Genomic DNA, 11,206 nt, shown 5'->3' on the forward strand with positions numbered 1-11,206 from the left:
ATCTTACGCGAGTTGGATGGTAGGTGGCAAAGTGGACGTAATACAGCCGCGCTATAGTCGATAGCATCGGCATCGGTTTCGTGGCGTTGGTCGATAGCAAAGCGTTCATCGTTCTTTCCGCCAGCGAGAAATTGAAGTTCGATATCAATAAAATAATTCATCAAAAGTTGATTTCAGATATCGGAATATCCGCGGTAAATTTGTTTGTTCATCAATTATAATATAGACAGGACACACGGATGTCAATAATTTACCGGGCCAGAGATATACGATGAATTTGGTAATTATGCAACGATCGTCGTCCATTTTGGTGAGATATGAGAAATACAGAGTTATGTACTATTAATAGAAGAAATAATCTTGATTGCAAGAGGGTAATCGTATATCAAATGATGTTTTCCAATACATAATCATGGAACATAAACAAATAACAGCGACCAACAGTGGTAAGACAGCAGCCGTTGAAGACAAGAATGAAATGCAAATGGTCCTTGCAAAAATGATGGAAGAAAAACATACGTATACGTATAAAAAGCTGGTTGTGCCAATGTCCATGCGTAGCATCTACTGGAAGTTCTTTGGTTTTCCTGCTACGGATGATGGTGATATTCTAACTAAAGTTAAAATTGTCTGCATATTATGCAAAACTCAAATTGCATACAATCGTAATACAAGCAACCTTAGAATGCATCTTCAAAATAAGCATGCGCAAGAGTTAATGGACTTGGAGGCCATCAATCCTCCTCGCCGCCAAACTCTTTCACAAGAAACTAAAGAACGCCGAGCTCAAAAACGAATGCTCAAAGCAGGCCTCACAAACACCCAGCATATTTATACAACAGCAGCAGATGGCACCGTACAAATTGATGGAGATATTCAGTTTGTTACTGACCCAAACATAAGTCTATCCAACATGGAAGATGACATTGGCATAAGCCAGCCATTACGGGTCATGATTAAAGGAAGTACAGGTATGGGAAATAGCAGTCAAAATGTGGCTTTCTTAATGCCAGAAGAGAATCAAGTTCAGCAGTCAAGCATCGATGGTAAAACTGTATCTGATGCTATAGCGGAGTTCATTATAATGGATCTTCAGCTGCCAGATGTTGTGGAAGGAAGAGGCTTTCAGAGGCTTATTGCCACTTTACGTTCGCCGTGTGAGATACCTAGTAAAAACAAGTTAGAAGATGAAATTATACCAAAAGTCTATGACACGTTCAGAGAATCAGTTGCAGCAAGTTTAGCCTGTGTAACTGGTGAATTCGGCCTTGTTGTGGAGGAATGGAGATCTAATTCCGGCGAGAACTTTGCAAGTATATCGATTTGTTATCAAAATATGGGAGAGGCTTCCCTTGAATGTAAAGTGTTGACCGTTCTACACATTCCATTGGAATGGGGTGAATCTCAATGGGGAACAGCTATTGACTCTTTGCTACTCGATTGGGACCTGAGGGTAGACAGAATCACAGCTGTAGTTGTTGGAACCTCAAGAGTTGAACTATTGGCTGCTTTGTCGAGTCGTGGCTTGGCCTTAGTGCCTTGCTTACTTCATACACTGCAAGTTTGTGCTCAAGCTTGCTTCGAGAATATGGAAGTTGCTGCCATTCTTGCCAAATGTAGGACTGCAATCGGGGCTATAGTCAGTCATCCAGCTGCCTCGGCTGCCTTAGTTATGCAAGAACAAATTCTAGAGGTAAGTTTGAAACAAATTTTCACATGACCCTCAGCTACTACCTTTGAATAATAATTCTTTGTTACTACTCACATACTTATACACTTCCAGTTGGAAGAAAATGCTATGGTCATGGACTACCCACCTGTGTGGACTTCTACCTATCATATGCTTGAACAAATGGTTCTGCGCAGAAATATTGTGGTATCGCTTCTTGATGGAATGGAAGGGATTGACCAAGAAATCGTCAGTCTCTCGAATGAACAGTGGAAAATTATGGAGGATCTAGTTAATGTTCTTGAACCATTTAAAGTAACTATTATGACATTGAGCGAGGAAAAAATGCCACTTATATCGCTATTGAAGCCTCTGCTATGGCAGCTGGTTTCATCACATCTAAAAGCCAAGGATTCTGACAGTGAGACTGCTCGCACCTTCAAAGAATCTCTATCCGACATGTTGTGCGATAGATATTCTGATCCTAGCGTAACGTTACTCTTACAAACAGCTACTACGCTAGATCCAAGGTAATTTTTCTTTCATAGATAGAAAGTTCATGAGAAATATTAACATACTTTGTAGTAGATTTTTCATCTGGGTATGAAATGTGTGCATCTCAGATCAAGTAATCTTTATTTCAACTATTCAGGTTCAAACAGCTGCCCTATGCTACCGAAGAAGACAAAAACATGGTCGCTGGACCGATCAAGGAAATGTTAACCAAGTTGATAGAAGAAGAAGGTGGTGAACCGATTGCTAAGATCGAAGAGGAACCAACCAGTAAAAAAAGTAGACTGTCCGGTATGTAACGCTTCGATCGATCACCCTCAGGTTTCAATGTTTTCAAATACTTAAGTTGGAAATAATATTTAAAGGTATGGAACTCTTGTTGGGAGGCTTATGCGCAACTAAAAGCGGTATGCCGGCCGAAGAAAAAGCGGATCTGGAATTAGTCCAGTATCAATCTGAGGCAACAGCACCTCTCGACTACTGTCCCTTGCAGTGGTGGGCTAAGGTCTCGGCTAAATGTCCAAATCTCGGTCGCCTCGCTCGTAGGTACAACTGTGTTCCTGCTTGTTGTGCACCACCTGCCCGTATACCCGCTGATACACAAGTCCTGTATGACACAAGGAGAGCCGCTCTACCTCCACATTTGGCCGAGAAGCTGCTTTTTTTACATGGCAATCATAACGTATGAAAATGCTCAAAAGGTTGATAAATCTTGAATTATAGTCAATATTTTTTCACACGACAATGTATAGAAACAGTGTACAAATAATATTCATGGTATGAGTGGAAGTCGACATCATATCGAAAATTCATGGATTTTAGAAAGCTTCAGGCAATACTTAAAAAGTTATTCTGGTACATATAGAAAATTGAGGTTTTCTGTGTGTTAATTTGTATATTTCACTTATCACATCATCAAATATTTTGATAAGACATCCCATTAAGGTACAGACATTTCGATTCAAAGCAATGACCAGATAATCACATCGAACCGTTCGCGATCATAGATAAGATAATGTGAGAATAAGTAACATTCATTCCAAAATATTTTAAAGAATTTTCCTACTTTCAAACAAAGCAGGTGGAATACTACATCAGAGTAGTATGATTAGAAAACATTTTGGTCAGAGTAGAAACGGGGCCGGTGGGAGTGACGAACTTACAGCAACTACAAAGCTTTATATTGTAAGCTAAAGTAATTAACATATAGGTATATTTCTACATATGTTATTTAAAGATATTGGCACTATTATGCGAATGCAAACATATGGATTGATGCATAAAAAATGCTATTATTGTGTCAATGTCAGAATGTGATCGGCACGTTATAATGTACAGATGTAGCGGTTCACTTTCCCATAGAATGAATGGGACACAGTTTTGGCAAATCATAAATCAATCGAGTTTAAGATGCATAGCATAGCGCATACTTTTTAATTAGTGTATTGAAAATTTTAGGTATTAGCCACTTAGTTAAATTATCCGTAGATAATTGTACATATTCATTATATCTTCTAAAACGATTGGGTATGCAGAACAGGATATTTCGTATACATATTTAGCTTTTTTTACAACATTATTTTTGTATTGTACGTTACTTCGTTACTTCATGAGATATTGTACACTCTGCTAGCCGCTATAAGAAATTGAAATATGTTGAAATTAAAAGTAAAAAATATCAGCATTCCGTCACCATAGAAATCAGGGAAGATTTAGTTGCTTTTGTACCCAGCTGGAGCCTTCATCAAATCGTGGATCACTGATTCGCAATGCTGCTCTCTTGTAGTAGTAGTAATATATTACTGCAACTATGTACGGAAAAAATTTACTTCATTTAGTGCCAGATCCCTCCATCTAAAAATGATCTAACCACTTGACTCACCAATTCTGTGTATGATGTAGAGAACATGAACGCCTCTATTTTGAGTGCAAATCTGCGACATAGTCCATTGGCAACTTATATCGCAAGAATGCAATGCAATACTGAGAACGAGATAAGTAACGCAAAGTACAAGTGTCACACGGAATCTCGAATACAGTAACTGCATTAATCCAACCTGAAATTATTAAACTGGGAATTTAAAATAAATCTCAGTTTTCTCATGATTTTGTTTTTCCTAGCGATAAACACGATTATTGCAAATGGGCTCACCTGGAACACATACGTAGAGAAAAAGCCACCTAGAAGTATTGTCAGTGCTACTACAATACATAAATCTTGGATTCTGCAAATGGCAAAAAAATGTTTTGTTGGTACGAACCTTCAAACGTATTACACAAAGTTTCTGACGGGATTGCAATATTTACAATAGCAAATGAAATGGGTGTACTTGCATGTAAAGAACGAGCATGTTTCCCGCCTGTTGGCTTAGAATTACGAATGCATTACTACTGATGTCATAGAGCAACAGAATATATTGTATGATCAACACCACTGTATACTGTTTTGCTGATATAAAACTCATTTACTTAGCGCAACAGTGGAGTGATGTATACACCAATTTAAGAGGACATACAATAAGCTTGTTCTAGAAATTGTTTTGACGTGTAGATGGTTGCCATGGTGACAGTTCTCTGCATTTAACATTCAATTGGGAGCACATGAGGAATTTTTAAAGGGTGAAATTGAGGGAATAATCTTGACACATCCTGTACATTCATTTATTTACTAAGTTTGCATACATATATTCATAGGTAAAAGACAGCTGCAGATATTTTCTATTGAAAATTACTTAGGCTTCATGAGACTGTCTTTCAGCGTGGGTGGATCAGGCAATAATTGTCTAGTTTGTTGGAGTTTTTTGTCTGGTATATAAAGTTTCAATGTTTTGAAGTATCTCAATATATTGACTGCAAAGAGAAAATAGATGGCTTGTATTTATATCCAGAATACCATGACATAATTTTAAAGTGAAAACATTGGTGAAAAACTATTTATACCTGTAGTTTCGGGACTAAGTTTATATTGAGCAGCTATATCAGCAGACGTGTGTCTTGATGGATTTGTATTATGATCTGTTATGAACTTGATGATCTGGCGGAGGGTAGCTCTCCCTTTGGGAATTTCAACCGGTTCATAGACCCCATATTCCAAGTCGTCGGAGGTAATCCTAGTTTGTGGAAGAGGCCGATTTGACTTCACCGAGTCAAGCTTGGCGGACATCTGTTATCATTTGAAGAATAGTAAACAATTCAATTTGCCTCAATAAAAAAATTGTGCCGTTTGAGGTTCATGATTGCATCACCTCTGTTACGTGCGACACGAGGTAGACATCCTTCAAACGATTATCAAGGACTGCATCTTTGATATTATGTTTTTCTAGAAAATCAGCATCAGCTGTAAATGCAATAAATTATGTAATGACTTGTTGGGTTAATGAATGAATCCTAGCAGGCAACAAGAGGGCTGGAAGTTCTTGGTATAAGTCCAGGATGAAAACTTGTGAATACATACCTTGCTCAATCGTGTCCAATTGTCGCGTAGATATTTTGTGGCGAGGTGCCGCTGTAGGTTTTTCTCGGGAAATCGCTTTATGGGCTCTGTTCTCTACGTTAAATCTCTGCACTTTTCGTGACATCATCGACATTACTTTCCCCATTCTCTTCGAAATCAATGACAAAAGTTAGGTGACTTGTGCCTAGCTTAACGAATTCAGATTAATTCTTTGGCCCGGTTCCGTTATGGACGTTCAGCTGTACATACGTGGTTCATTTTTGAACCGAGTTTAAAATCAGATGGCGTTCAAATGGTGCGCGGTAAATGACAGGTCTCATTGATTGTAGCATGATTATGAGAATTGACTGGAGATCAGGATATTTTTTCCAGCAATTTTAACGGAATTTAGTGCTGAGGAACACCATAGTCTTTGCACATATTTCTGGATGAAAAACACCGGACTATAGTTTTTGCACATTTTTTGGTGTAAAAAACGCCAAAGACGTCTTTGCACATTTTTCGGGGTGGAAAACACCAAAGTCTTCGCACGTTTTTCGGAGGGGAAAAAACCAGATTCATTCCTGATTTTTTCCGATTTTTCCGTTTTTTTCTGGATTTTGAAAATTATTTTTTACTTGAGCCGCCCCTGGATGAGTGCGGGCCCCGGAAATTAATTGTCCGCCCCTAAAAAAGTCACGTGACCATACCACGTGACCCAACTCGCCGATACAGCTAGCGCCATGTGGCGGAATTTTCGTGAACTAAAATTCCAAGTTTCTTGCCCCTTGACGTCAGGCAATGTGATGCGTGAACGAGATGTATTTGGTGTCAATACTTTTCCAGTTTTACTTGCAGAAATGGCAAAACCTTTGCCGTTTTTTTCGGAGAGGGTCAATACTCTTCCGGCTTCGCTTGGAGGAATGACAAAACTTTTGCCGTTTTTTGCTTCGGAGAAGAGTCAATACTTTTCCGGTTTAGCTTGGGGAAGGAACAAAACTTTTGCCGTGGTAATTTCTCTGAGTAAAACTGGAAAAGTATTGACACCAAATACATCTCGTTTACGCATTACATTGCCTGACGTCAAGGGGCAAGAAACTTGGGATTTTAGTTCACAAAAATTCCGCCACATGGCGCTAGCTGTATCGGCGAGTCGGGTCACGTGACTTTTTAGGGGCGGACAATTAAATTCCGGGGCCCGCACCCATCCAGGGACGGCTCAAGTAAAAATAATTTCAAAAATTCAAATCAAATCAGAAAAAATCGGAAAAAATTGCAAAATATTCAAAAAAAATCGAAAAAAATGAGGAATAAATTGGGTTGTTTTCCCCCTCGGAAAATGTGCAAAGACTACAGTCTTTGGTGTTTTTTACCCCGAAAAATGTACAAAGACTATAGTCTTTGGTGTTTTTCACCCCGGAAAATGTGCAAAGACTACAGTCTTTGGCGTTTTTACCCTGAAAAATGTGCAAAGACTATAGTCTTTGGTCTTTTTTGGCCCGAAAAATGTGCAAAGACTATAGTCTTTGGTCTTTTTTGGCCCGAAAAATGTGCAAAGACTATAGTCTTTGGTGTTTTTCACCCCGAAAAATATGCAAAGTCTATAGCCTTTGGTGTTTTTCGCCCCGAAAAATGTGCGAAGACTATAGTCTTTGGTGTTTTTCACCCCGAAAAATATGCAAAGACTATAGTCTTTGGTGTTTTTTACCCCGAAAAATGTACAAAGACTATAGTCTTTGGTGTTTTTCACCCCGGAAAATGTGCAAAGACTACAGTCTTTGGCGTTTTTCACCCCGAAAAATGTGCAAAGACTATAGTCTTTGGTGTTTTTCACCCCGAAAAATATGCAAAGGCTATAGCCTTTGGTGTTTTTCGCCCCGAAAAATGTGCGAAGACTATAGTCTTTGGTGTTTTTCACCCCGAAAAATGTACAAAGACTATAGTCTTTGGTGTTCTTCAGCCCGAAAAATGTACAAAGGATATAGCCTTTGGTGTTTTTCGCCCCGAAAAATGTGCGAAGACTATAGTCTTTGGTGTTTTTCACCCCGAAAAATGTGCAAAGACTATAGTCTTTGGTGTTTTTCCCCTGAAAAATGTGCAAAGACTATAGTCTTTGCTGTTTTTCACCCCGAAAAATGTGCAAAGACTATAGTCTTTGGTCTTTTTTGGCCCGAAAAATGTGCAAAGACTATAGTCTTTGGTGTTTCACCCCGAGAAATTTGCAAAGACTATAGTCTTTGGTGTTTTTTCCCCTGAAAAATTTGCAAAGACTATAGTCTTTGGTGTTTTTCCCCTGAAAAATGTGCAAAGACTATAGTCTTTGGTCTTTTTTGGCCCGAAAAATGTGCAAAGACTATAGTCTTTGGTGTTTTTTACCCCGAAAAATGTGCAAAGACTATAGTCTTTGGTGTTTCACCCCGAGAAATTTGCAAAGACTATAGTCTTTGCTGTTTTTCACCCCGAAAAATGTGCAAAGACTATAGTCTTTGGTCTTTTTTGGCCCGAAAAATGTGCAAAGACTATAGTCTTTGGTGTTTCACCCCGAGAAATTTGCAAAGACTATAGTCTTTGGTGCTTCACCCCGAGAAATTTGCAAAGACTATAGTCTTTGCTGTTTTTCACCCCGAAAAATGTGCAAAGACTATAGTCTTTGGTCTTTTTTGGCCCGAAAAATGTGCAAAGACTATAGTCTTTGGTGTTTTTTACCCCGAAAAATGTGCAAAGACTATAGTCTTTGGTGTTTCACCCCGAGAAATTTGCAAAGACTATAGTCTTTGGCGTTTTTACCCTGAAAAATGTGCAAATACTATATCTCGAAACAGTCAATTGCGAACGTGCAATACGGTATTCGATCATTGCAGCGTCTCGTACGTACATCCTTCTTTTCCGAAGCAACGGCAGTATGGCCGCAGCAGCCGAAGCGACGTCGTCATCAGGAGCGACATCGATGGTAACGCGTACATTCTTTGCGAAGAGAAAGAAGAAGCTAGCGAGGAGAGAGAGACATATTTTGGGGTAAGGATTAGCAACGGAATAGTACGCGGTTACTGCTGCGCCATATATTTTGTTGACCATGAGTCCAGAGTTCAGTTTTGATTGAGCAGTCACTCGGAAAGGAGTGTCCCGTTTGATCTACATATTTTAAAAAGTGCTTGACAATCGGTAGCTACTGAAAGATTTATATCATTGGAAATTTCGTGTTTTCCGTAACTCGGAAATTTTTCCATAAGCACTGGTAAGCATAATGTTTCTACCGTGACGATCGTTTGTCCGGGCTACCGATCGGTCAGCAATTCGTGTCAAAGAATTTGAGCTGGAGGTAATGCGACATGAACGTGGAATTTTTATGGATTTCAACTAACGATTGAACTCGATGGTGGGAGAGTTTGTGCTCGGACGATAGTTTTTGCACTCTTTTCAAGTGTTTTTGGGCAAATTTCGTGCTAAGAAAACCAAAGACTATAGCGTTCGCTTATTTTTCGAGCGATTCTTCGCGATTTCGGGGTGTGAAAAATGGGCCAAGTAATTCTTTCTCCAAAATTGAAGTTAAAGGAACAAGTTATCGCCAATCTATCGATCTGAAAGGTGAACATCAAGAATATTCCGATGGGATTCATCGCCAGCTTGATTTAATCGACGTCTTCGTGTTCGTTACGCCTTCCAATGTAGAGAAGGCGTCCTGGATTGATCAGAACGAATAAGTCACCTTTCACCTCGAAAAAACGTGAAGCCTATGGCCTCATATATCTTACAAGATTCAGGGGAAAAAATCTTCGACCGATCAGTCGTCGTAATAAGACAGAAAGATTCGTAAACTGATCAGAGTTCAATTATTCGATTGATGATGATTAATTAATAAATGCATTAATTCAGACACAAAGCGATATATGTATACTAATCGAACGGATTGCAGCCAATCACAAAACGTCCGATCGGGGCGTTTAATTTGGTACATGGTCAACAGAGTACATATGTGTTGCAGGTCTTCCGTCTTGGATTCGACGGCAGTTCGGCTTCGGCGACAGGAGCGGCGACATCAGGAGCGACATCAAAATAAACAAGGCAGGTTCCTCAGAGCGACGATGGAGAGAGAGAGAACGGTGAGCAGAACTTCACATAAAATTTAGTTGAATATTGTTCAAATCGGTAGCGCAAACGTTCCTGTATGTATTTCGAACACTCGCTCTCGACTATTCATACTAAATACAATCGTTAGAAATATACTAGCCCGGTATTCTCAATAGTCCTTTGAAATTCTGAGAGATGACTTTTCAATTGAATTACGCGTTTCATTCTGTTTTCCGGCCTTCGGAGATAATCAATCGATTTATCTAACTAATCAATCGATTTATCTAACTAATACAAATCAGATATAGCCATTATTCTCAATCAACTTTCTATACGAAATTTGTCTGATTTTTTGGGATGTCCATGAACTAGTTTTCTCGAGCGTCTGTTTTCCATTGTAGTTTGCGAGGTTGTTTGATTACGTTACTAAGAGCTTCGCTGAAGGATGTATTGCAAATGCATTCAATGCAGCTCCAGAAAAATTCGTAGGGATGATTTTACAATGATTCACTCAATTTCTTTTCTCAATGAAATTTGGAATGATTTATTGATCTTTTTCGTGGATACAAATAGAGTATAAATATAAGCGATTGTTATATCGTGACTAGAATTGTACATGTGATATTTCTTCTTTCTCTCTGGTAGATGCCCATTGCGCGATGCAAGCGAATCAAGACATCAACGAGTCTCTCCAAAGATCCACTCCTCTCCATCCTGTTCCGGTAGAGGTGGATCTGCAACACATGAGACGTACAACTCCTTTTTTTGCGGAGGTATGTTTCATTTAATTTATTCCATTCGAGAGTCCCTAGTAGAATCCAACATTCAGAGTCTGACTATATGAATTGCACCCCCTTGGAAAATATTTTCAAAATTCTCCTCATAAAATCAGGTCACCCAGCATTACCCAATAGACTTGGTAGATGCATACACTCCCCATAATAAAATGCATCAGACACGCCAATAAGGCAAGACAATCATTTATTATCATATAACTTGGTACAATTTATTATAATTCAAATGTCTTATACATATATGCTGATCATAAAATAAGTCATACATTAGGTAAGTTATGTAATCAGTTGATTAATTGTATATTTCTTATTTATGTTACAGGTCGCATATCTTCCAACGTCGCAGTTATGACCCCCTGGACTTCCCCTGTTCATCAGGGGGAGTCCAGGGACCCGTCCCCTGGGACTGCGCGGCCTCCCACCGCCCCCGGGGTCCCAGGGGACCCAGTCCCCGAGGACTTGTCTCCGGGGATTCGGTATCCCCGCTGGAGGGGATGCCATATCCCGAGGGACATGTCCTCGGGACTGGTCTTCGGGGACGCAAGTTCCCCCAGGGACACGTCCCCGGAGATGCGGTATCCCCGCTGGAGGGGATGCCGTGTCTTTGGGGGCGTGGCCTTGGGGGAATAAGCGTCCTCGAAAATCCCGGGAAAAGGAGGTCCCAAGCGGACACTCGTTTTCTTGATTTCTCTAGAGAAACGAAAAACAAAGTGTCCGCTTGGGACCTCC

General features: G+C 39.7%; 4 protein-coding genes across 6 annotated transcripts; 2 read left to right on the forward strand and 2 right to left on the reverse strand.

The window, feature by feature from the left end:
* The first annotated feature begins 8 nt into the window (after positions 1-8).
* Positions 9-3,079, forward strand: LOC105688585 (E3 SUMO-protein ligase ZBED1-like). Its single transcript, XM_012405020.3, has 4 exons — positions 9-1,693; positions 1,784-2,199; positions 2,322-2,473; positions 2,548-3,079. The coding sequence occupies exons 1-4, from the start codon at positions 413-415 to the stop codon at positions 2,868-2,870; spliced, it is 2,172 nt and encodes a 723-aa protein (XP_012260443.2). The 5' UTR covers positions 9-412; the 3' UTR covers positions 2,871-3,079.
* Positions 3,058-4,688, reverse strand: LOC105688606 (transmembrane protein 138). The gene is made up of 4 exons (XM_012405054.4): positions 4,517-4,688; positions 4,335-4,407; positions 4,065-4,239; positions 3,058-3,990 (listed from the first exon to the last, which is right to left on the reverse strand). The coding sequence occupies exons 1-4, from the start codon at positions 4,645-4,647 to the stop codon at positions 3,884-3,886; spliced, it is 486 nt and encodes a 161-aa protein (XP_012260477.2). The 5' UTR covers positions 4,648-4,688; the 3' UTR covers positions 3,058-3,883.
* A 141-nt stretch (positions 4,689-4,829) lies between these two features.
* On the reverse strand, positions 4,830-5,879 carry LOC105688602 (protein NDUFAF4 homolog). The gene is made up of 4 exons (XM_012405047.3): positions 5,637-5,879; positions 5,428-5,519; positions 5,123-5,345; positions 4,830-5,032 (listed from the first exon to the last, which is right to left on the reverse strand). The coding sequence occupies exons 1-4, from the start codon at positions 5,779-5,781 to the stop codon at positions 4,911-4,913; spliced, it is 582 nt and encodes a 193-aa protein (XP_012260470.2). The 5' UTR covers positions 5,782-5,879; the 3' UTR covers positions 4,830-4,910.
* Positions 5,880-8,377: 2,498 nt separating this feature from the next.
* Positions 8,378-10,945, forward strand: LOC105688609. Of its 3 annotated transcripts, none has more exons than XM_048656749.1 (5): positions 8,378-8,630; positions 9,598-9,715; positions 10,085-10,168; positions 10,329-10,456; positions 10,800-10,945. In XM_048656749.1, the coding sequence occupies exons 1-4, from the start codon at positions 8,518-8,520 to the stop codon at positions 10,407-10,409; spliced, it is 396 nt and encodes a 131-aa protein (XP_048512706.1). In that variant the 5' UTR covers positions 8,378-8,517; the 3' UTR covers positions 10,410-10,456; positions 10,800-10,945. The 3 variants fall into 3 exon arrangements, 2 of the variants coding, with proteins under 2 accessions (XP_048512706.1, XP_048512707.1); XM_048656750.1 differs by lacking the exon at positions 8,378-8,630 and adding an exon at positions 8,658-8,850; XR_007278894.1 differs by lacking the exons at positions 8,378-8,630; positions 10,085-10,168 and adding an exon at positions 8,666-8,850 and having other exon boundaries at positions 10,800-10,940.
* Positions 10,946-11,206: the final 261 nt, after the last annotated feature.

Source organism: Athalia rosae, chromosome 6 (assembly GCF_917208135.1).
Source record: "Athalia rosae chromosome 6, iyAthRosa1.1, whole genome shotgun sequence".
Classification (NCBI taxonomy): domain Eukaryota; kingdom Metazoa; phylum Arthropoda; class Insecta; order Hymenoptera; family Athaliidae; genus Athalia; species Athalia rosae.

Bases quoted from the DNA above. Each gene is read 5' to 3' on its own strand.
- LOC105688585 (XM_012405020.3), top strand. From the start codon at position 413: ATGGAACATAAACAAATAACAGCGACCAACAGTGGTAAGACAGCAGCC. The intron at 2,200-2,321 runs GTAATTTTTCTT...TCAACTATTCAG, and splicing joins GCTACTACGCTAGATCCAAG to GTTCAAACAGCTGCCCTATG. The intron at 2,474-2,547 runs GTATGTAACGCT...TAATATTTAAAG, and splicing joins TAAAAAAAGTAGACTGTCCG to GTATGGAACTCTTGTTGGGA.
- LOC105688606 (XM_012405054.4), bottom strand. From the start codon at position 4,647: ATGAGTTTTATATCAGCAAAACAGTATACAGTGGTGTTGATCATACAA. The intron at 4,240-4,334 runs GTGAGCCCATTT...TAATAATTTCAG, and splicing joins TCTCTACGTATGTGTTCCAG to GTTGGATTAATGCAGTTACT. The intron at 3,991-4,064 runs GTGAGTCAAGTG...TTCCGTACATAG, and splicing joins CTACATCATACACAGAATTG to TTGCAGTAATATATTACTAC.
- LOC105688602 (XM_012405047.3), bottom strand. From the start codon at position 5,781: ATGGGGAAAGTAATGTCGATGATGTCACGAAAAGTGCAGAGATTTAAC. The intron at 5,520-5,636 runs GTATGTATTCAC...TTGCATTTACAG, and splicing joins ATTGGACACGATTGAGCAAG to CTGATGCTGATTTTCTAGAA. The intron at 5,033-5,122 runs GTATAAATAGTT...TTCTCTTTGCAG, and splicing joins ACTTAGTCCCGAAACTACAG to TCAATATATTGAGATACTTC.
- LOC105688609 (XM_048656749.1), top strand. From the start codon at position 8,518: ATGGCCGCAGCAGCCGAAGCGACGTCGTCATCAGGAGCGACATCGATG. The intron at 8,631-9,597 runs GTAAGGATTAGC...TATGTGTTGCAG, and splicing joins AGAGAGAGACATATTTTGGG to GTCTTCCGTCTTGGATTCGA. The intron at 10,169-10,328 runs GTAGGGATGATT...TCTCTCTGGTAG, and splicing joins ATGCAGCTCCAGAAAAATTC to ATGCCCATTGCGCGATGCAA.